The 23,081-nt window shown below is 40.7% G+C and overlaps 1 protein-coding gene across 2 annotated transcripts; it reads left to right on the forward strand.

The window, feature by feature from the left end:
• The first annotated feature begins 320 nt into the window (after nucleotides 1-320).
• MYL10 (myosin light chain 10) lies at nucleotides 321-21,782 on the forward strand. 2 transcript variants are annotated; one of them, XM_014953363.1, is made up of 7 exons: nucleotides 321-511; nucleotides 8,258-8,344; nucleotides 10,450-10,525; nucleotides 11,980-12,084; nucleotides 15,616-15,694; nucleotides 20,691-20,739; nucleotides 21,497-21,782. In XM_014953363.1, the coding sequence occupies exons 1-7, from the start codon at nucleotides 509-511 to the stop codon at nucleotides 21,593-21,595; spliced, it is 498 nt and encodes a 165-aa protein (XP_014808849.1). In that variant the 5' UTR covers nucleotides 321-508; the 3' UTR covers nucleotides 21,596-21,782. The 2 variants fall into 2 exon arrangements, with proteins under 2 accessions (XP_014808849.1, XP_014808850.1); XM_014953364.1 differs by lacking the exon at nucleotides 321-511 and adding an exon at nucleotides 2,824-2,845 and having other exon boundaries at nucleotides 21,497-21,744.
• The last annotated feature ends 1,299 nt before the right edge of the window (nucleotides 21,783-23,081 follow it).

Genomic DNA, 23,081 nt, shown 5'->3' on the forward strand with positions numbered 1-23,081 from the left:
TCCCTGTTAGAGATGCACCTCTGCAGAACCTCAGTCCTTTTCCTGGAGCCCTGAACACCCACACCAGGCTCTGGAGCTACCAGACATCTCAGTGCCTGGATTTACTGCCAGTTTCCGCTGCATTTTCTCAAGAAGCATGTTTCTCTTTCTGCTTTTCCAGGATGCCATGTCCACTTAAAATCTCTTTAGTGTGTGCCCTGTGCTCATTATTTAGAAGTACATGGGAAAGCCCCTTCAGCTGTAGCTTATTGTGAGGGCTGTACAACTGTCTCCCAACTGCCCACTCTACTTATCTGCGGCATTATTTCTGTGAAAGCAAAAGGCGTGCATGGAACAGATGCTTGGAATGGTATTGGGATCCAATTACTGCACTTTTCCAACCTTGCATCTATTGTCTAAACTTGGAGCAGGCATATTTTTATTCCTTGGTGACACTATATAAAGAGACAACTGGCATTGTGTTTGCTGGCTGACTAGTTGGCAGAGAAGGGGTGGAAGCAGCAGCAGGATGGTAGGTTTTATTCTTTCCTGTGTCTGTCTGTTTATCTCTGTCTTTATTTCTTTCTGACCCTAACAATTCAAACGGAGCAGTAACGATCACACTGGACCCCATGAAATCTCATAGTTAGTATCACATCCGGAATGAAGATACATCCCATAGAGTGAGATGTGAACTTCCAAGGACTTTTTCTGCATGTGTTTAATGAATAAGGCAGGGAACATGGATGCACTTGCTGAAGGGAAGAGCTGCTGCATCTCTTTCCAAGACTAATACACTGGGGCAGCAATGACTGGTATGGCTGGTGTTAATTAGTGCTAAGGTCCGCTATGGTGTGATGGGGAGTGAGGGAAATGGATATCTCTATAATTATAACTGTGTTGCTCTTGAGACTGTGGGGAGAAGTAGGAAGCACTGCAAGAATTTCTGTGTCTTGTCTTTGCCATGCTCACTGTTGGCTTTTAGCTCTGGGACTCCAACAGCCACCTCCGCACCAAAGGTGCACTTGATGTGATTCCAAGGAGCAAAGAAGAACTCCTGCCTAAGGAGCACTGGGCACATTGGGCTCTGTCTTTGTCTTCTGCAAATTCGGAGGAATGACTGCAACAATATTAAAAAAAAAGATGATGATCTTCTCTTTCCTTATATTTCTCCTTTTTGCAGGTCCTTTTAAGGCTGTCTTAAAGTAGTGCTGCCCAGGGCTCCGTGGGGCTATGGAATATTTGATTCTGGAGAGCACTGGAGAGGGAGTTGTATATGAAAAGCTTTCTCAAAGCTTAGTTCAAACCTGATCCCATTTAAGCAAGTGATGAATGTGCTCCAAGTGCTGTTCTGAGCAGGATAAAGCTACATTCAATGTAATTTCTAAAATCCATGCACAAAACTAGGTTCCAGTTTCAGTCAGTGCAAGCCCAGTGTCAGTGGTTTCACACTGAGCACACAAGCCACTAATCACGCTCTTCACCACTGTTTTACAACTGAGCAGTGCCTTGTGCTGATTACGCCTCTTCAGTTGTGGATTTACAGGTTTCCCTTTAATCAGCTTCCCTAAAGTCTAAACCAACCCTTTTGTGGGGTGGGGGGCAAGTGCTGGATCTTAGGTTTTCTTTTTCCCGTCTTTTTTAAAATTTTATTTACCAGTTTTCTTCCCTTGTATTTAGATCAACACCACGCCACGCTGCTTGATGGCTGAAGACATTTCAGGACATTTTGTGGTGAAATTGCTTAAGTTGGGAGATGTGAAAATTTAGGGAGAGACTATTCTGTCTCTTCACTCCCAGTTCAACTGACGATTCTCTGTGGTGGTTCTTTTCATTGTGCCTTTTGTTTTGGGAAAATATCTTCTGAGGTACCTTACTATACAGGGACACATGAAACAGATTTAAAATGGAAAGAAAAAAAATAGCCTTAATGAAAGAAAGCTGAAGAATATCTTTACATAAGGAAGTGATCATTTTTTATTAATCAGAGGGAAATGTATATGTAATTATGCTAGATGAACTCTGTGGGGAGGTTTTTTTCTCTCTTTATGATGTCTTAAGGGATTTATAAATATTACAGAGGTTTTATAGCATCATAATATTTCAGATGTGCAGTAAAGCTACTTTCAAAGGATTAGTGCAGACAAAGCAGCATAGTAAAAAATAATTACAAGTCAGGCAGTGCTACTAGGCTCTGACATCCAGGGCTGATGAGAGCGAGAGAGGCAGGGTTCAGGGAGATAATTTTTCTAACAAGAGCAGACCACACAAGTGCTGTGGAATGGAGTTCTGAGAACTGTCTACAGCTCTCCCTTAATTCCAGGGAATTTCAGTGAAGTTGGGTCTGTGATGTCTCCCCGCACGCTCTGTGCTGATGGAGAGAAGGAAGGGAAGAAGAGCGGGAAGCCTTTTTCTCATTCCCAAAACATTCCTGTTGTTTGTTCAGTTCGAGTGACACCCTGTAGCAAATTCTGTGTGCCAAAGGGAACTGCGTTCCCCAAAATAGATTGCATTCTGATCAAATGTGTTTTGCAGGCTGCTTAACTGCCTGGAATGTGCCACCTGTACTGACACAAGTACCGACCTCCATGGAGCAAGGCTGATTTCACTAGTGGAAAACGTGGCCAGTGGTTTAACTGTTGAAGTGTCTGTGGATGGCTCTGCACATGTGTGTGTGTGTGTACACACGTGTGTCTGTGAGCATGGAGAACTGTACGTAGAGAGGGACTGTTCACCTGTTTACATGAAGGAGGAGGATGTGGATACGCCAGAGAAGAAAATTTGTTGGGTGGGGAAAGCAGCTAGTGAATTTGGGGTCATAGAGGTTGAGCTGTCTGTGGTTGGAGAGGTTATCTGCTGTTCTGAGGTAAGGTTTGGGAGATAATGCATTCTCTCTCTCTATCTGTGCAAGAGAAAAAAGGAGACTGTGATTGGGAAGGGATTTTATGTGGGGCAAAGTAGAAAGCTTTCGTGTATGGGAGTGTGAAGCAGGGAGGATGCAGTCCAAGAGATTTTTGTATCTGGCAGGGATCAAAGGTGTGTGTCTGTGTGGGTGTGGGGGAGGCTGGGGCCACATGTAAAACGGAGTGAGGATGAGAAGGGAGGGATCTGTTTGTGAGTGAAGAGCAGGTAATAAAAAAATCTTCTGTTTCTTAGTTCTGATAACGTGGGGTTTTATTTGAATGATCTGAGGCTGTTGCCTGTTTGAAATGCAAATTGTGCCCTTAGAGCAGTTTATGTTGCTTGCTCCTCTAGACTGTTCCCTCAAAGGCATGCACTTGGTTTGGCCTTATGCTTCTCACCTGCCATGAAAAGGACCTAAACCACGCTAAAAAATGGTGGCTTGGCCATATTGGGGTCTGGGGTGCAGATGCAGAGTAAATTATCTCAGCAGAGCAAAGTTGTGAGACAATAATGAACAAAAATCCTGTCCAGTGCTGCAGAAAACTGTTGGATGGACCTGAGATGTAACTTCTGATTCAGAAGCTGGATTCAATGATAACAAAAATTCGAAGACAGGAAATGTCAGCACTGAGATCCCAGAGTGGATGAAAAAACAAGGAGAGAGTGTGATGGATGAAAAAGTAATAGTAACTCCCGAGTTAACTTCGTACCGTGGATCACAGTAGGGGACGGAATCTGAGCGAGATGATGGATGATTCTGTCTTTTCTGTAGTCACAAACGTCACTGCAGAGGAAGGAAGTATAAAATGTGAAACAGTGCAACATAAAGCTGGTAGTATCTTATGTCTAGTTTGCCCTGGGCTGAATGAACACATGAGGGTACAGGTAACAGGCTGGTTTTAGTGTATACCCCTATTTTTCTCTGAAGGACTCCCTCCCAGGAGACCTGCTTACCCACTGGTGTCTTCTCTGGTAAAACAATTAAAAGAAGACACAGTAGGTTGCTGAGTGGGGAAGCGTTTCTGCTTGTGTTTTAACTTTGGCTGTGAGGAGTATCAAACTAGGTCATCTTTAGTTACTTGAGTAATTTCCGAGTGTTGTAAGGCATGGTGGACCAAACAGGGAACTGACTTGACCAAACCAGATCAAAAATGTGGCTTCTGGCAGTGCTGCCCGTTTTTCCTGACAGCCTGTGGAGACGTTCTTGCTCTGCAGAAAATGCTCAGAAGAGGTTGGTTACTTCATACGTGCTAGAGGGTAGAAGTGTGCACCTGATCAGGCGGTGCCGAGCAGCACCAGGTACAGAGCTGTACCTTTGTCTTGCAGCAACTTGTCTGTTTTACCCTACTTTTCTGGATTGTCTGCAAAATTCATCGAGATGATAAGTTCTGCAATAATCCAGTGCCATTTCCTTTGGGTCACGAACCTGCTCTCCCACCAGCCCTTTATGAATTTATCAGGGTAAATAACGCCTCACCTCCTGAAGTAAGAACCAGATACTTTCAGCTCCTTCTTCCTTTACATGTAGAAATATAAACTGATTCCCTGCCCCCTTTTCTTTTAGATCACGCTGAAATCAGAGATTTCTTCCCTCTGATTCACTTGAACATACAACCCCTCTGCCACATAGAAAAAATGAATCCCTGTTATAGCCAGAGAGGCAAAGGCAGCACACACTCATTGTTTCTGCCTGTGTCCCTGCACTGTCCTTGTTCCCTCTGGCTCCCTGACGCTGCCAGAGAGGAGAAATGGAAAGAACCTCAGTGAGGGAAACTCAGCTCAAAGCAAATGTCTGGTTCAACAGAGTTTTCAATTTTCTTGGGACCAGATTTTGGTATGGCTCCATTTTTTCATTTAAAGCTTCTAAATCAAACCAACACCAAATGAAAAAAACACCCAACCGAAAAAAAAGAGACCCTTTAAAACCCAGGCTAATTGAGAGAGTGCTAACACTAGTAAGACAAATGAGTGATATGCGACAAGCCTGTGGTTTCTCTTCTAAAGTGAAGTGTTGTTTTCTTCACAATGGGATGATTAATACACTCAGGCAGGAATATTAATAGGCTTGTTCAGTTGTTGCAACATTCTTCCCACTGCTGTGCTATTGAGGCTTCGGAATCCGAGCCCAGGGGACCCTCAGCTCTTCAGTTTCTCATCTGGCACGTTTTGTATGTCAGTCTCAAAGCACATGTTGCAAAGACAGAGCAGCCATCTCTGCAAAGTGCAGCCCCACACGCTGCATTTTACGAATGGGGAAATCAAGGCAGACAGAAGTGATGTGTCACTCACCCGCTTGCTCCTCTGTAGGTCACCTGCTAAATCCTTGACAGTGTAGAAACCATATGTTTGCTTAGTTCTGTGTTGCTCTTTTTACTATGCCACTCTTTCAGAGAGATACTCCAGAGTCAGAATCCTAATTCAATTCATTAAAAAATTCTGGAACGTTTGGAGTTGTCAGAGAGCAGCACAGACCTATTTCTGTTCTCCTAGAGCTGCCTTTTCATTTGACTTACCCACCAGAAAGACAGTGACAATATTCCTGTTCCACCTACTTACCTCTCAGCCTTCCTCTCCGTAGTGCCTGTCTACCCACCAGTCCTGCAAAATCAAGGGGCAGTTTCTTTCTGTGATTATTAATTTCCCAGACTTTCAGAGCAGATAAATTATGTTCACAACACTGCATAGAGAAAAAACATGAGACTGATAATCCAAGATGCTTTGTACTTTTGTTTGATGTCGAAAGCCTTAGCTTGAAACTGGTGGTGGAAAGCCATTCCCATCCAACAGCTGTTCATGGCCCCTGTGAAATGCATTGGTGGTCTCAGCCCCATTCCACAAGTGAGCAGATCATAAATAGGATCCACACCCAGAGCTTCAGCCGAAAAACTAAAGATAGATTGAGCGACACGGGCACTGATCTCCTTTATCATCCCTGGAGATGACTAACCAGAGAGTAACACTGCTAGGATGAGTTTCTCCTGGTACAGTGATTGTTCTCTGGAGAACTAGTCTTCAGTCATTTCTGCCTCGAATAGGAGTTCATTAATGTAAAGAAACTTTTGGGTGTTTCTTGTGTTGCCAGTCTGTTTCTAGTAGATACTGAGCCACAGCTTTTGGGTATATCTGATCCTTTCTTATAGCTACAATCCTTGCTTAAAGCCTTACAGCACAGAGAACCCATTAAACTGAGGAATAATAGAGGTATTGCCAGTGTTTGGCATTTAAGGTTAATAAAACCTGGAGCTGGAGCCCACTGCCCATCGTTGCGGTGCTAGCTTAAGAGGATGTAGGTTGTTTGCTAGTATGGAGAATATTTATCATGTGGGGTATGGATGCTGTGTTTGGTCACAGCAGAGCATGAGAATGGTAAAGCATGTTTTGTCTTCATGAAGACCAGCTGCACGAGCACAGGAGAACCAGTTCTGCCAACCCATCCAAAATGCTGAGCCTTGTGCCCTGTGGTCAGTTCCCCCAGACAGCTTCTAATACGTTCTGCTGGGTAACATCTGCTTTCCCTTTACCTCGGGGAACAAATACATGTAAATACATAGGATTGTTCCTAATATTTCCATTCGATCTGGAATTGTTGAAAACCTCCACCAGACACCTCACGATATATGGAAGATTGCCCATTACTGCTCAAAATAACACTTATTTCATGTGTAGGAGGAGGAGGGAATCTGTTTATTCCAAAATCAATATTTCTACATTCATTAAACATTCCACTTATTCACTTTTTTTTTTTTCCATGCCTGTGGTGGCATTCTATCCTTATTTTTATCCTCACTACAAATACATTTTTCTTCTAATTTCCATTCCTATTTCCAGATTTTAGTGCTTTGCATTAGCTGATTGGAGCTTGACAGGTCTGGAGTGTGGGTATGAGGATGAGTGTCTACCAAAGCCTTAATTTTCAACCTGGGATCTAAACCAGGGTGGCTGAGCGCAGAAATCTGCCTGGCAAATTAAATTGATCAGACAACGTGTACTTCAAACAGAGTCAAGTGGGAATATTTCCTTGAGCTGCTCTGCTCCTCAGGATATTTGAAATCAGTATTGAATTTGAACTTTTGCAGGCTTTTTTTAGTTTGATGAAAGGAGACAGTAGAAGTTGCCTTCTGTTTCATGCAGAATAGCCCAAACTAAGTCAGACTAATTTTCCATGACATGAGAACCAGGTGGGAATATGATGATGAAGTTTAAAAGTAAAAATGATAAAGAAAAAAAATAATCTGTCTGGAAGGGAACTCAGAAGGAGATGTAGCTCATTATCCTGACCCAAGAAAGGATAATGCTGTGGTTAAAACATTTCTGTAATCCTTAGGAATCACAGATTTTATTCTTTGCTGCTGAACAAGAACTACATTGTCTTAGACAAGCTGGTTGGGCCCTTATTCAAAGATAGATAATGAAGTCTAGTTCTGACTGATTTTTAGTCTTAGTCTGATTTCTTTCTTAGATATCATTGTAGTTCTTTCCCCAGTCTTTCTCTGTCTCAGTCTTCAGACTACAGAATAGTGATAAAAGCGGGCCCACCCTTTTATTTAAGATTACTATCTTGAATATTAAAATTATATGGCAAGTTAGGCAATGTAGTGTAGTGTCATAAGTTGGTGCAAGAATATAGATTGTCCTTCCTACATAGGAAGAATCTGTTCAGTCAGTGTTGGCCCAGACAGAGCAGGCTTCTAAACGTTTCTGCGTGAGTAGGAAATGATATAATTACCCTCCATAGTTCCTGAGCAGAGTCCTCACGAGGGCTCTCATTTTGAGTTTGGCTTCCTGTCCCTGTGTGGGAGCTGGGAAGAAGGGGTACTTGTAGCCACTCACCTGAATTCCTTCTATTTCTTGAGAACAGCAGGTTGGGAATTCTAGCTTACATCTCTGAGCGAGAGTATAACCTGGCATCACTCCTCCTGTAACACAAAGCTCTGAAGAGCCAATGCAGAGGGGGGACTGTTCTCCTGCGCCAAGTGCTCTGGTGTAGGTGACTCTACCCAAGTATCAGGCAATTCCTTGGGGAAACAAGCAGTGGACCAGCTGTGAGATTCGGAGTCACACTTTGGGCCCCTCACCCTTTCTAAAGCAGCACAGTGACAAGCTGTCCTTGTTTATCTGAGCTGTCAGGTTCCAGGCCGGAGCAAGGGAATGGCAAAAAGCCTCAGTGAGAGATTAATCTGTGACTAAAGCAACATTTTTTATCCCGTTTATATACATATATATATATGATTGAATTAAAAACGTTGTCATAACAAAACACAATCCTCTTGTATTACTTGACTGTATATATTTTACCTTCTGTTAAAGATGGAATTTGTTTTCATGGGTGCTTAACAGACGAAGTAATATATATTTGATCTTATTTGTATTACAGGCTCCAAAAAAGGCAAAGAAGAAGATAGAAGGTGGTTCCAATGTATTCTCTATGTTTGAACAAACCCAGATCCAGGAGTTCAAAGAGGTTGGTCACTATTCTGCTGTTTTCTATAGTCTCCTGTCATTGCTAATGAATAACATAGGTTTTGTTTGTAATCCTTATTCAATTCTCCATCTGCTTTAATAGAACACACAGTTGTTTTCTGAATCATCTCTGTGGTTTTGGCTGGTATATCATTTTCCTTGTGTGTTTGTTTGTTCTTTCCTTCATTCTTTCTTTCATTCTTTCTTTCATTCTTTCTTTTCTTCGTTCTGTCCCTCCCTCCCTCTCCTGTTTCAAGCTCAAGACTTACTTGAAAAGCCCCTGCCCCAAAATAAAGGAAGATTATCATCTCATCCACTTTAGCCCTGATTCAGGAAAACACTTGAGCACATGTTTAAAGTTAAGTGGTATTTTAAATAAGAATAGTCTTATGTGCTCAAGTATCGTCCTGAATAAAGATGCCTTATTGAACCAGGGCTTTAATTAGTGGACTGTTCCACAACAGCAATAGAAAATATTCTTCTGTGCCCTTCTAATACTACCCACAAACTAGAAACAAAAATACCAAGAAGTTCTCAGCTGACTTTCTCCATAAATGCCAATAAACCAAAACAACATGTTGAGATTAACTAAGTAAGCATCTTTTAGCTCCCAAATAATTTGGTATTATCATGCATTGTAGATTCTTTGACCAGTTACTTGTGAGGAGGCAAATCTAATTGGCTCCATAAAAGCTGAAGCATATTAAAGACAGATAATTTGTTCAATGGGTTTATGCTTTTTTTCTGAGTGGACATTCTAGAATGTCTGTGAGGCCATCACATTTTGCACTGGTTTATTGTTTTAAATTATTCATGTTTTCCCCTTTTTTTGGTAACTCAAATCTCCAAAGCAATTTCAAATGTGATAAATAGCTACAAGTTCATTTTCAACTCTAAAGAGTTGGGCGTAATTTTTTATTAGGTGATGGTCTGACAGGTAAATGAAGGGTTATGAACATGCACGCTCCAAGTAATCACATGGGCAAACTGGAATGTGAGCAGTGTGGCTTTGTAAGAAACGGAAGGTAAAACTACATGAAGATATGTTGGTATAATACTATCATGGAAAGAAGTGCACCCTGCAGAGCAGTAGACTCTAAAACTCTGCAAGTTCCTGCAGCTGCAATGGACTGGCTGTATTCTTGAGAGAATGCTGTCTTTCATAATAATACTGGAGTAAGGATAATTCCTGGTCATTGAAAAGATACACTCTCATATTGATGGGCATGTCAGACAGATAACCAGCTTCAGAGACATGCCTGGTTCTACTAATATTCCTCATAGTATGACCAGGGGAATTTCAGGTCATTAAAATCTTTCAAAATCAATAAAACATTAAAAGTGGGATGACAGCAAATAGACAGACATGTAAACAGGTAAATAAATAGGCAGTTAGCTGTCTTGGTGAATAATGGGTAGAGTACATAAATTCCATATTGGCTGAAAATAGAAAAATAACTGGTTTTTTTCTATCAAAAGTTAAATTTTGCCTGCCAAGTATTTAAGGTCTACACATCCAGGTCAGTCAGAGCACAGAGTACAGTCTGAAGGATACGGTTTATTGGAAAGGGAAAGAAACTTTGAATAAATAAGCCTACATTTCACTGTACTTTTGAAAATTTAGCTGTCTCTGCGTGAAGGATCATTTCGAGGCCCAGAAGAAAGTGACTTGAGCTGGATCTATAGTATTTAAATGTCTTACAGAATGCACTAGATGCACAAGGGAGTGAGGTATGGGAAAGGTACAAAACACACAGAGTAACCGCTGACTAAATCCCCCCTAACTAAAGCCTCCCTAATTCAAACTTTTATGGGTTAAGGCCTGAATGGCTGGAGCTGCCAGCGTTGGCTTCAGCCCAGCTGCACGCTGCACTGAGCATTAATTTAGTAAGAAGAAGTTTGGGTGGGTTTAATTAAGTCCCTTGCCAAGATACAGCAACGTGTTGAAAGTGAGGGAAGTGCAATGATGTGGATGAATCAAAAGAAGTTCAATATTCTCCTTTACAGCGTGACTGTAATGGCCCCCTGGACTGGTACGTGTGATGGTAGCACTGTCCAGTGCGACATGGCAATGGAAATAAATTGTCTTTTTTTTCTTCCAACTAGGCTTTTACCATCATGGATCAGAACAGGGATGGCTTTATTGACAAAGCAGACTTGAGAGACACATTTGCTGCACTAGGTAAACTGGTGGTAATTACTAAATACTTAAAAGAAACGCAGTTTAAATTTCAAGCACATAAGAAATGTTCGTATTAGAATTGCAGTGGGAGAAGTAACGCGATACACAGGGGGCAAAAGGAAGCCTGTTCAGTTTGATCTTCCTCCTTTATGGTAGTTGCTGTCTCTCTGCATAGCTCCAGCTGGGAAGTCTCCTGAGCAGCCTCTTTCAGCAGCGAAATGAAGGTCTCTCTGGGACTCGCTGGCGGGTGCAGCAGAGCTGTGGGGCTGGCAGCTCTCCAGAGGCACTGATCCCTCCCCTGCAACTGTTCTGTAAAAAGCCCACCCAAGCAGGGGTCCATGCCAGGCATTTCTGATTTGCCTGTGAATCCAGGCTTCACAGGCTGCACCTTTTTCATCTAGGAGCCATGCAAGATCTACCAATTAATGTTGTTGTCATGGACTGGCTGCCCCTCTGCCCACACAAAAGCAGGAGGACTTCATGTGAGGTTCTGTGCTGTTGGGCATTTGTGTGGGGTGGAATGTACGTGTCGTGAGATGAGGTACTGTCCATTCCATGCACATCACAATCCTGATAATATCAAGCAGATTAAAGCAAATCTTCCTAAGGAAAGGAAAAATCATAATGCTCATGATCCCAAACCTGGAGTTGTATCCTTGTTGCAACATTTGAGGCTTGAACAGTGATGTAGGCATTTGGGATTTTGCCATCTGGATCTTATTAAAAAGAGTTTGATAAGAATCTTTAGTGCTCCCTGGGGTAGAATCAGACGCCAGCGGAGTCAGTGCAAAGAGCAGAAGCTCCTGAACTCTTTATTGTGACAATGAGGTTTGCAAACTTTGGCCTGTAGCTACTGTTACCCTGAAATATTTATTTCTTAAGGCCAAGTTCTGGTATCTTTCCAGTTCAGTGAAGCCCTTCAGCGCCCATAAAGTACAGTCACAGCAAATTACTACTCCATTTGAGTAGGGTTGCCAGGGTCTAAATTCTCATCAATAGGACTGCACAAGGATGGGGAAGGGATATGACTACTCACCTCATCCATCTGCTCTCTACTCAGAAAGGCATCTCAATATAGAGGAGGACAAAGACTGAGACCTTGGATTCACTTCAGTCACTTTGAACTGTGCTATATTAATATCAGTGGGGCCTGTATTTCACCTGAGGTAAAAACAAAAAACAAGAAAGAAAAACAGTTTATTTGGAAGTGCCCCTTCTTTTGTCCACTGCTGGCCACGTCCGTATTATTTATCCTTCTTACTCCTTCAGTCACCCTTTGATCTTAGAGCCAGCTCTGCCAATTTGTTTTACACTGGGGTATTCTGGAGTTGTGTTCTACCATGTTATTAGCAAAGTTGCACAGAGCCCTGAGCTCCCCAGTGGGAGGAGATGAATGGGAATCGTTTTTTGAAACACAATTTGTGATTTATTATGAAAAATGATCTCTGCTGCAGGTCGTTTGAATGTCAAGAATGAAGAGCTTGAAGACATGGTGAAGGAGGCGCCAGGTCCTATTAACTTCACTGTCTTCCTTACTATGTTTGGGGAAAAGCTGAAAGGTAAGTACCTTTGGGGGGTTGGAGAGGTATCTGTCAAAGATCCTCAGCACTGAAATATCTCAGCACCTTGCAAATTATAATAATGTATCCACAGAACAATGCTTAAAGGCAAGGAGTGATCTCCGTTTTTGCAGACAGAGCTGAAGTATGAAAAGGCTAAGGGACGGTCCAGAGGACAATTCAAAGGGGTGATTTCAGCTTACATAAGCTAACATGAAAGTGGTAAGTTGAGGTCCAGAAAGTAATGAGATCACAGCAGCCCGGAGCACAGCGCAGACGAGTTACTCACCATCAGTAGGTTCCTCGGCTGAAGTTTGTTGCTCATATTAGGTGGTTTTAAAGTATTTTCAGTATTTCTACAAAAAACTTTCTGCACTTCTTTGGCTCATTACGCAAACACGACCTCTGCATCATCCTTGCGGTTACAGGGCAAGAAGAAGCAACGTGGCCTTCCCTCATTTTCTGGGTTAGTTGTAGCCCAGTGGCCCAGCCTTGGCTGCACTTGAGGTCAATAGCGATTTTGCCATTGGATGAAGATTTTGCTGAATAACTCTTAATGGAGTGGATAAATTGAAATAATTTAATCTCAGTGTGGGTACCATGATAAGGGAGAGGGATCTTGCCCATTGCCACAGAATATATAGGGATCACTGTAGGGAGTTCAGAAAGTGTAGGTACTAAGTTTGTTGTGGGCGCCAATAATTTAGTCGTGTCTCCTACACTGTTAATGTCCAGAAACTGCAAGAGAGGGAGTGTGAAGTCAAGAGGAACATCTAGTCATTTTCCTTTATGCATTAGAGACAGGTGAAAGCCTTGACCTTCAAAGCAAGGTTGGTCTTAACCAAGCACATTCCAGAAGTTTCTTGTAATAACTAATGCACAGAAAAATGGAAATAATCTGATCCCATCTTCTTAAAAACATTTATTGCATTGCTGCTGGACCTTATATTGGCTTTATATTGCTGAGCACAATTGCAGTGAAGGGGTTGGAATAGAAAGTAGAGAGGTCTGAAAGAAAGAATTAATGTAGCTGGTCCTCAAACAAATACAGTATTGCTAAGGAGCACGGCAGGTCTGGGAGGCGTAGGAGCGGATGGAGAGGGCTGTAGGCTGACACTGAGGAGAGGATTTTATTACCCAGACATCGATCTCTCTTGATCGCAGTGGTGCTTCCACTTTTCCATTCCAGATGTCATCTTGCAGAGAAGGTAGTGCCTTTCTCCATAATCTTCCTTCTGGGATACGTGACTATTTCTTGTGGGGTGCCCTGCTACCCGTTCCTGTCTATTTGTGATGCTTCTGATCACACAGAGCATGGAAATAATCTCTTCTTCCTTTCCCCTCCTGTCCCTTACGATTGCTGAAGCTGGCAGAGAGTCTGGCCCTGCCAATTGTGTGGCCTGAAAACAGAGCCAGCACAGGAAGGTGAATGGTGGAGCGAACCCCTCTTGTCTGCAGGTTTCCTCTTGGCTACTAACAGAGGAGGAGGTTTTTTTTAATTTCCATTTGGTGAAGGGAAAATCACAGCTGTGCTTGTCATGCCCTTCTGGTTGGGTTTGTCATGCAAAGGAAGCAGAGCCAAAAGACTGCACATTCCCAATCAAAACTAATTGGGATGAAGAGCCTTTGTAGTGCAATTAGAAAGGGAGAAAGGGCTAGAGGAAGTGGATATGGCAATTTTGCAACACTCTTTATTAGCTAAGTACCACTCAGAGAATTTGGTGAAAGGTGCTTTCTAAGTAAAATTTGTTGTGCTATAATTGATTTCTGTCATAAAAGGGAAGCTGGGATTTTCGGGACGAGCTTTAGCTTTGTATATTGAGATTATGATGCCAGATGAACAGCTAACAAAACTCGGTTTATGTTAATGCCAACCACATGGAGCTGTTTCTACAGGGAGTCAGAATAATACAATTTGTACAGAAAACAGAGATGCCGCACATCAAAGAAACCACTTTATTTACCAGCTAATCAATAAAGAATGCCTGCTGCATTGCTTCTCTTCAAAGCCAAAGTCCAAGGATATGACAGAGTAGAAAATGTAAAACACAGTAAGGAAAAAAAAATCCCCCACACAGTGGTGACTACTTAAAATGCAGACCTTTCCTCGGAGCTGGAAGATGTTTCTCTTCATGGGACAATCAGAACACTCATTAAATACCAATGCTCTCTGTATTGATCATATATTAATTGTACTTTGAATACATTGCCTTCAGCTTGGCAAGAAAATACACACTGCCAGTGTGTGACAGGAAGGAGAACATGTAGCCTTAGATTTATTCACTATTATATCCACTAAGATACTATTACTAATTGTGAAACCTTTAAAACAAAGAAAACTAAGAAGGCATCAGGAGCATGTGTAGTCATTAGAGCAGGGAACCTTGACTGGGTTCTGTTCTGCTTCTATCTCTGCCAGACTTTGAACCAACTCTGAAACTGCAAATCTTTGTTATTACTTTTTTTTTTTTTAATGACATTTTCAACATTTCAGCATCCCAAGTAGCTTCATTTGTCTGTGGGTCAGTCTGTCTGCTTGCAAATTTGGTTTCAACAGTTATAAATAAGGATTTGTATTATACAGACTACCATAATATTTTGAGATACTGGGGAATAGTCAGAAACAGAGTATATATGTACATATAGTATCCTACCACACCAGTATCCTTTGGTGTGGGCTGAAAGTGACTGTGAGTGAGTATACTCAGAATCTGTGGTATTAGAGAATAGCCAGAAACTCCAGCCAAGATTAAGGCACTGTGAAAGCTGGTCCCTGACCCAAATTTTTTCCAACGTAAATAGATGGGACAGATAAAGGATGGAAGAAATGGAAGATTATTACTATCATTTTACTGCTGGGAACAGAGGAGCAAGGAAATTAAAGTCATACCAAAAGTCTGTGGCCCAGCTAAGAGCAGAGGCAGAATCTCAGGGCCATGGTCCAGAGCTTTAAACCATCCTGTTCCTATAAGTAACACTTAATGAAGAGATAGTTAAGTGGAAGTGCACTACAGGACCTACGTGCAAATCACCCTTTTACATTGATCATCCTGTTTCCATTGCGTTGCACTGACATTCTGATTTTATGATGAGCTCCATTTCCTTTAGTGAGGGAAATAACCTCTTCTCTATATAGTGAAGAACAAGTAACATCAAAAAATGTTTTTACAAGGAACGTACAGTACAAGATTAAAGGAAGCCAGTGATGGAAACAGTTTGTTATATTTTCATTTCTGAAAGCCACTAATCCTCTGGGTACTGATATTGGAGACCAGTTCCTGGAAGTTTTCTCTCCTGCAGACATAGAATAGATATGAGTTATTATTTTTAAGCTTCTGAGCATTGAACTATTCACCTCTATTGTTTATCTGACATGACAAATGCTGCCGACTTAAGGAACCTTTGTCTTCAAACCTACGACTGCAGAATTCTCCATTTTGCACTGTTTTCAAGTGAATGCAATTACTGAGCAAGTATTCGGCAGCTGTAGAAATACATCCAGACTTCTAAATTATATTTCATTAATTTTAGGCACGGACCCAGAAGAAACCATTTTGAATGCTTTTAAGATTTTCGACCCAGAAGGAAAAGGCCACATAAAGGCAGACTAGTAAGTTTATTTCCAATCCTTTTAAAAGAATAATAATAATAATAACAATAATAATAATAATTGCACTGGTTTAAAGAACTGCTTAAAAGCTGTATTTTTCACAGTATTTTAAGAGACAGAGGAACTGTCATGCAGAGAAACATTTAGCTTTGTAAGCCAGAGTTAAAAGTCTGGACTATTGTATGAATGTGTTTGTATACCAAAAAAGAGATGTTATTGTCTTCAGACATTGCAAGAGGCAATGGAAATATAATCACATGTAGGCCATTAGATAGCCTTTTTTGAAGGTCTGGATATAAATCAACACATGACTCTTTGTAAATTAACTCCATATGTAAAATTAAAATGAATGTCTGGTGCCTAACTCTCAGAGTGCTTGACTAAAATGGGAAACCTAGTCCCCTTTTTAAAAAAGTGATCGATTTAATTAGCTCTGGGATATGTTTTTAGTGAGGACATTTTCCTTGTTATGTGTTTACTGTTTGAGCCTTCTGCTTCTAGACAATAATTTACTATAAATTTCCACTAGATATGGTGGGGGCCAAATAATACTATTAATAATATGGCAATTATTGTCAATATGGCTATTTTTTAAATAAGGAAGAAGGACCTAATTTGTATTCATAACCTGTTACACCAACAAAGCAGGGTAAAAGGATTTTAAGTGCTAATTGCACAAATGTAAATCTTCATTGCACTGCCAGAAGGGTGTAAGCAGGCCTTCAGGTAAATAAGATAAATGATATCAAATCAGGGCAGTAGATGAGGAGGTCTGACCTATGGCTCCAGCTTTATGTGCCTAGATTTATGCATATGCTTAAATTCCTTGGTGAATTTGCGGTCTATACTTTTACTGCAGCAGCCATTTCAGGTAGATTTTATAAAGCATAGTATGTATAGGAAGTTTATTAGGGAACCATGAGTTACGAAATTGTATTTGCATGAAGGAATTCTGCAAATGTTGTGATATGGTAAATGAAAACTAAACCTGTTACCAGAACCTCTGAGGTGAAGTTTTCTATGACATTATCTGCAATTATTGATGTTGAAAATACAAATATTGTTGAAAGTTAGTTGAAAATATAAATATTTCCTTCTGTTACCAATACGCTTTTCTGTGACAGTGGCACTTAATTCCCAGTGGGTATGAGAGTCCCATTATGGTAAGCGATAAGCAAAATAAAAGCAAAGAGTCTTTTCACTAAAGAACATCTAAATTAATTAAACCACAAGTGGATGTAGCAAACAACCAGAAGGAACAGAGGGTTAGCAGTCATCCCGATTGTTCTGGAGTTAACATTATTCAAACAGCTTGGGAAGAACAGTCAGAGAAATACATCAGAGGAGATTCAAACAATCAGAATAAAATGTAGCCTGTTGCCAAATAGGCCAGATCACACGGTAGTGAAATCACAACCATGAAATACAACCTTCTGATAATACAAAAGCCATGAAATGTTATATTTCCCACCACTATCTGTAACAATATACTGCATACAAAATCTGCAGTTTGCCACCCTGTGTCCAGTTCTACATTCCTCGGATGCTGGAAGCCAGTTGGAGTTTGGGGTAAATTAGGAATGCAGTATCACACTCCAAAATTAAGATGAGAGAGAAATACTTTTATTTTTCCTTGATGGAAAAGGTCAACCTTGTCCCCACCCCCACTGCACTGCTAACATTAGACAATTGTTTTAGTTCATCACCACAACAGAGCATAATGTTTACTTATTAGACCCGAGGGTAATGTTGATCATTACAGAACAAACCATTAAATCAATTCCCTGAATGTCTTTGAGGTTTAACTTCTATTCATATGCTTCCAAAATTTAGACATTTGAAGGTTTTGAAATAATTTTTATGTTGGCTCATACAGCCATTTCAATATGACAGTTAATGTTAATAAATAATATTTCTCCATATTAAAAAATCCTGGAATGTTTCTCTCCCAAACCAGCCACGTTGACCTTTTAATCAGAACTTCTTTTTATGTTCATGGAGTTAACATCCTTCTGGGGATTTTTATGTTTCTTCCCTCTGTGTGTTTTCACCTCTAGTCTGGAAATGACTCACTTAGTCCATCTGATGGTAGCTGGGATGGAGCCTTCTAACCTTTCCAGAAGCTCCAGGAGTTTATAACTTACTTCCAAATTCAATGACAGACTTTGTTTGTCTGCATCATTACACCAGACATAAAATCCTTCCTATAGCCTGATGTCAAAAAGGGAAAACGCTTTAGGTCAGATTCTCAGCTGGTGTAAACTGGTGTTGCTTTTGGAAAGGTTACATGATTCAGCCCTAAATGCCATTCTTTGGACAAAGTGAGTCAGGCCAACATCAACTGTGTCTAACTCTGACCTATGCCAACAAAACTTTGCAGATTTGTACCAGATGAAAATGGACCCAGGGAGCTGAGATGCGTTCTGGGCCTTTGGAGATCAGTTTGGCTGAGCTGGGGATGTTTCTCAGCATAGTTGTAGAGTGCTGCTCATTTCAACTCACCTGGTTTTCTCCACTGTAGAAAGGGCAAACCCAGGGGAAAATGAAAATGCCCCAGAGATTTCACAGATAATTTTAAAAAATGTTTTGAAAATATAAGAATGCAACAAAGTATTTGTAACTGTAGAAGGAACTGATGTCAGCCAGGGCAAGAGATAACATTTAGACTCCTACGTCAAGGCAAATAGATATTCTTCTCTGCCCAGAAGACTTTGATTTTTTTTTTTTTACTTTCTTTTTTGAGAAGCAAGTAGTCTTTAAAAAAGAAAACAAGATACACAAAGAAAAAAAGTGCATAATCTCTAGCTCTGGAAATTGTGAGTGTTTGTTACCCTATAAAATAAATAATGGAAAATGTGCATAAATCCTTAACTCAGTTCCTTCTTCCTTATGAGTGTGCCAGAGCCTACTGGGCTGTGCATCACAAGATTATAATTAGATATTTGATCTTTTTTTTTTCCCCTCAATACTTTAAGCATGTGAATAGAAGACACGTAGTGCCCAGATCTCTTTTTAATTCAGACCTGTTTGTGAGTTTATTTGTGACATCTGACAAAATGGCTTCCTTCTATTCACTGACTCCTTCCTGGATCACACTTCCTATTTGCGTTTGCAAATGCCGTTTGCCCCAGTGCACACATATCCAATAATCAATTTGTGCTGATGAGAATGATCTCTCTGCTCTTGCACCCACTGGTCATTTGAGAATTCCGCTTCAAAAAATGCAGTCACGTAACAAACGGCCAGGATAAGGAAACAGAAACAGCAATATGAGAGAAAAAGATTAAGAAAGACTTTGCTTAGTAAAGAGAATGGTAAAGTAAATATACACAACAGCTTAAGATCTGTCTGTGACTTCAGAGTATTTCCCAAAACCTGCATGGGTATTTTCACTCTTGTCCTTGTGGGCAAGATCCTTATTCATTACCCAGAAGCTTCTTATTTCAAATTTCCCTTTCTGTCTTTCCAAATGAGCACTTCACATCAACAAGAAAGAGATTCAGAAGTATATATGCCTCTTATGCAAACTGGGATATGTCTGTGTTGTAGCCTTTTACTGGAAAAAAAATATGTCAGAGATATGAGAAAGTACAGTTGTAGCTTTGCCATCAAAACTACATTTTTATCTGTGTCACTGTTTTCACTCGGGATGCGTGGTCTGTGGGAGCAGAAAGGGAAGCTTCACTATTTTGCCTGAATATCTGCACCCCCAGTAGGTGAATTTTGCTCATACAGAGTGTTCCTGTGCAGGCACAATTGCTATTATAAATAGTTAGTTTTAAATATTCACTTTAAAAAGGAGAAATATTCACTTTAAAAGGAGAAAGGGCTGTTTCCAGAATAGCCATTGCGCTCCCCACAACAAAATCTTCAAAAAATCAGCCTTTTTTTAAAAATCTACCAACGAAACCAGGTTTCTATACTTGTTTCAGCTTATGGTTTTGTGCAACAGCTGTTGTCACAGGTTCATAGTCTGTTCTACTGATTTAGAAAAAATCCTACTAAAGTATAAATACCTTTGGTAGTAACAAAAGGAGACAACGCTGCCTCTTCAGTGTGAATGCAAACTCTTTGAGATTAATATAGGAATTCTCCTACAGGAAGGGGACTTTATTAGTGCAAGTGAAAGGGAGCTTTATGTGATATAACGAGTTCATACTGGTGGACATTCTAGCACATTGTGCATGTACTGCCCCCAGCATATGAGTAACTGGGTGAAACATAAAGACGTTTTATCAAAAGGGGTTAGACTAGAAGCAGTAATCATTCTTCCTGGCACTTCTATTCACCTAGAAACTTAGGTAAAAAAATTACATGCTTGACTGATTTCCCACAATGGGTTGGAAAACAGAGGGTAAATCAGCTGAGAGTCTGTCCCCAAAATATTCTCTTTGATGTAATTGCAGAGGATGCAGATTGTGTGTGGGATAAGCTCCTTGTTACAGTGCTGTAACTCCAGATCAAGACATTGTACCGTGAAACACAACAGGTCTCATGCAGTTTCACAGTCTCCTCTGGGAATGACTGCATGCAAATAAAGGGATTCTCAGATGATGATTCGGGGTAGCTGTTGGAGTTCTCTTTCAAGTCCTCTCTCTCATTTCATGCTCTGTTCCTTTCATCCTCAGATTTTACAGAAAATATTCTCTCTTTTGGTTTTGTTAAGTGATCCAAACTTTAAACAGCAAGTGAGAAAACCTCCCATTTTAGGTTAAGATGAGCATACAAAATTGCTGTATTTCAATTAGAGTAATAACCTTAAGCAATTTTAAACCTCTATAAAATGTCACAAAGGCAAAATAAGTTGGCAGAGCGAGGCATCGACAGTGATGGGTGCCCACAGAAAATCTCTTACAGTATCGTGTAAGGATTAACAGCTCTAATTTATGCGGTCACACAGATTTTCTTTCATGCATCTTCAGGAGGGATCTTGCCATCTGAATTGTCATGTGCCATTATCACCCTCTAATCAGGTTATTTCGTTTTATTTGAACAGCATCAAAGAAATGCTTATGACACAGGCAGACCGGTTCAGTCAAGAAGAGGTAAGGACCTTCTCCTTTACTCAAAATAGGGATCTATCTCCAGCTACTATTCAGCAATAAGTATTTGCCACTCTTTAAATGCATGAATTCAGCTGAAATCCAGACTGAGAGAAGGCTGATGCCAGCTCTAGCAATTAGGAACAATTCAAAGCATCTCTTCTGAATAGCTCCATGGCTAAATCAAAGTCAAAGAGATTCTTTGGACTCCCATCCAAGTGTAAGCATGGCCTATCTCTTGCTGTTCTTTCCTATGGAGAGCTGGGCAATGAATTTACTAGAGTTCAAGTGGCTTTGGGTGGGGACTGTGATCTGGTTTCCATTTCTGTGGGAGTTATTTTGTTTGAAATCTGAAATGAGTTCTGAAATGAGGTACTGACTTTGTGGTTTGTGTGAGACTGAACATGGATTCTGCTGGCTGGGAGGAATTTAGAGGGACTTTATTTTCAGAAGAGGAGATTGAGTGGAATTGGTTCATGGCAAGAACAGAATGGAGTGCAGACTGTAGTACGTCATTTGGCCAGGGCTTACCTGGATCTCGGAGAGAGCTCTCTTTGGTAGGGACCTTGTTGGGATTCCAGCAGGACCGTATTAACTACTTGTGTCCTATTTCTATTTTACTGAAGCTAAGGCAATATTTTCCATAGTGGTTAATGGATCAAGGCAGAAGGGAGCTGAGCTGGGTTGAAAATGAAAAGCACTACATGTTGCTGTCCCACAGTCCTGCGTTTGTAACACTTATCTCCCCTTTGCTTGGCAGATCAACCAGATGTTTGCTGCTTTCCCTCCAGATGTCTCTGGTAATCTTGACTATAAGAACCTCTGTTACGTTATCACCCATGGTGAGGAGAAAGACTAAGAAGAAAGAGATGAGCTTCTCCTGTCATAAGGCACCAAGTTATTTCATAACAGTTTTCTGTGCAAGACAAAGGGCTAAACATTCAGTATGTGAAGCCATGTGGTCATCAGAAAAGAATCAATAAAACAATTGAAATTAGATTAAAGTTATTTAATGCTCCTGTTTTTATAAAAGATGAAAATACCAATTTTGTGAGATTTTTCCCATCGTTTTTTTTTTTCTGTCAGTGGTTTGAAATGGAATTTTCTTGATGAACTGGTGCTTTCGTGATTTATTGACAATCCTAATGTTCACCAGATGGTCCGTTGGGCACTGCAGTGTTGCTTAACCTCTTCTCTTTTATACATAAGCTCCATGTGTTAATTGAGAAATCGTCTAACTTATTGCACCAGGAAGAGTATTTGGTAAATAGAATTCTGTTCCATTTCACAGCCCCTAGCAATGAAAGTGTAAATAAAACAATCTTTAGCTCTTGTGAATATGCAATATGCCCTCTCTGTCTCAGTGATGTGGCCAGTTTCAGAAGCCACTTGACTCATTTGCTTTGGTGCAAAAGCACAGAAATAGTGGAATAGTGGCTATTTTTCTCATAGTATAATTTACCTAGGCATACTTAGAAACCAGCAATAACAAATTTCCCTCTTCAGAAGTACCTTTATTATGCATAGGAGGTTGTCCAGGAAATAACAATAACGCCTCGTCTTACACCCGGTGGTCATTAGCCCTGTTTTATAGGTGAGGAACACACTGGAAGGATGCATTTTGCCAAAGACTGTCGAAAGCCTAGGGACAAAGACAAGAAAAAACTCAGGAATTGTAGCCTGGGGTTACACATAAAAGCAAAGTACCTCTCACTTTTATAATCCAAGTTCAGCATAGTTTCTAAAATGGGCTACAGTTTCTTGTATTTGGACTTCTAGGAATTGGACATATTCTGCCTATGTGGAATATTGCACGAATACTTCCTGCGTGGGAGTCAGGAGGAGGTTGCAGCCAAAGTAAAACAAGCTTCTGCTGTTTTAACAACTAATGAAAATGGTTTCCTTTTGCATCAGGCTTGTTGGCACCACAGTTCCACAGACACTGAGAGGAAGTAACAAGCCACTTCTTTTCTGTTTCCATCTTAGTCTTTGTAGAAGGACAACTTGAGGGCAAGGTGTCAAATCCTGTCCCCATCAGGAGGGGCAGAATTTACACTAAAAAGCTTTAGCATCTGCACGACTTGGGGATGTGACATTCATCCCCACCCGCATTTTCTGTTGTTCCAGCAAAACATTACACTCGTTTCATTTCAGAAGTACAGAACAACTGGAATGAGAAGGCTCTTAGCAGACACAAAGCTGGCATAATGAATCTCACCCCGTGCCCCTGTGTCTGGAAGCACTGAGCGTATTCCTGTAACAGCGATGTTTTTCTAGGATAAGTAGACAGTTCCCAGTTGTATCTACCAGTAATTATCTGTCTTAAAAATATTAGTAGACACAGC

This window comes from Calidris pugnax, unplaced genomic scaffold (genome assembly GCF_001431845.1).
Source record: "Calidris pugnax isolate Ruff unplaced genomic scaffold, ASM143184v1 scaffold133, whole genome shotgun sequence".
Lineage (NCBI taxonomy): Eukaryota > Metazoa > Chordata > Aves > Charadriiformes > Scolopacidae > Calidris > Calidris pugnax.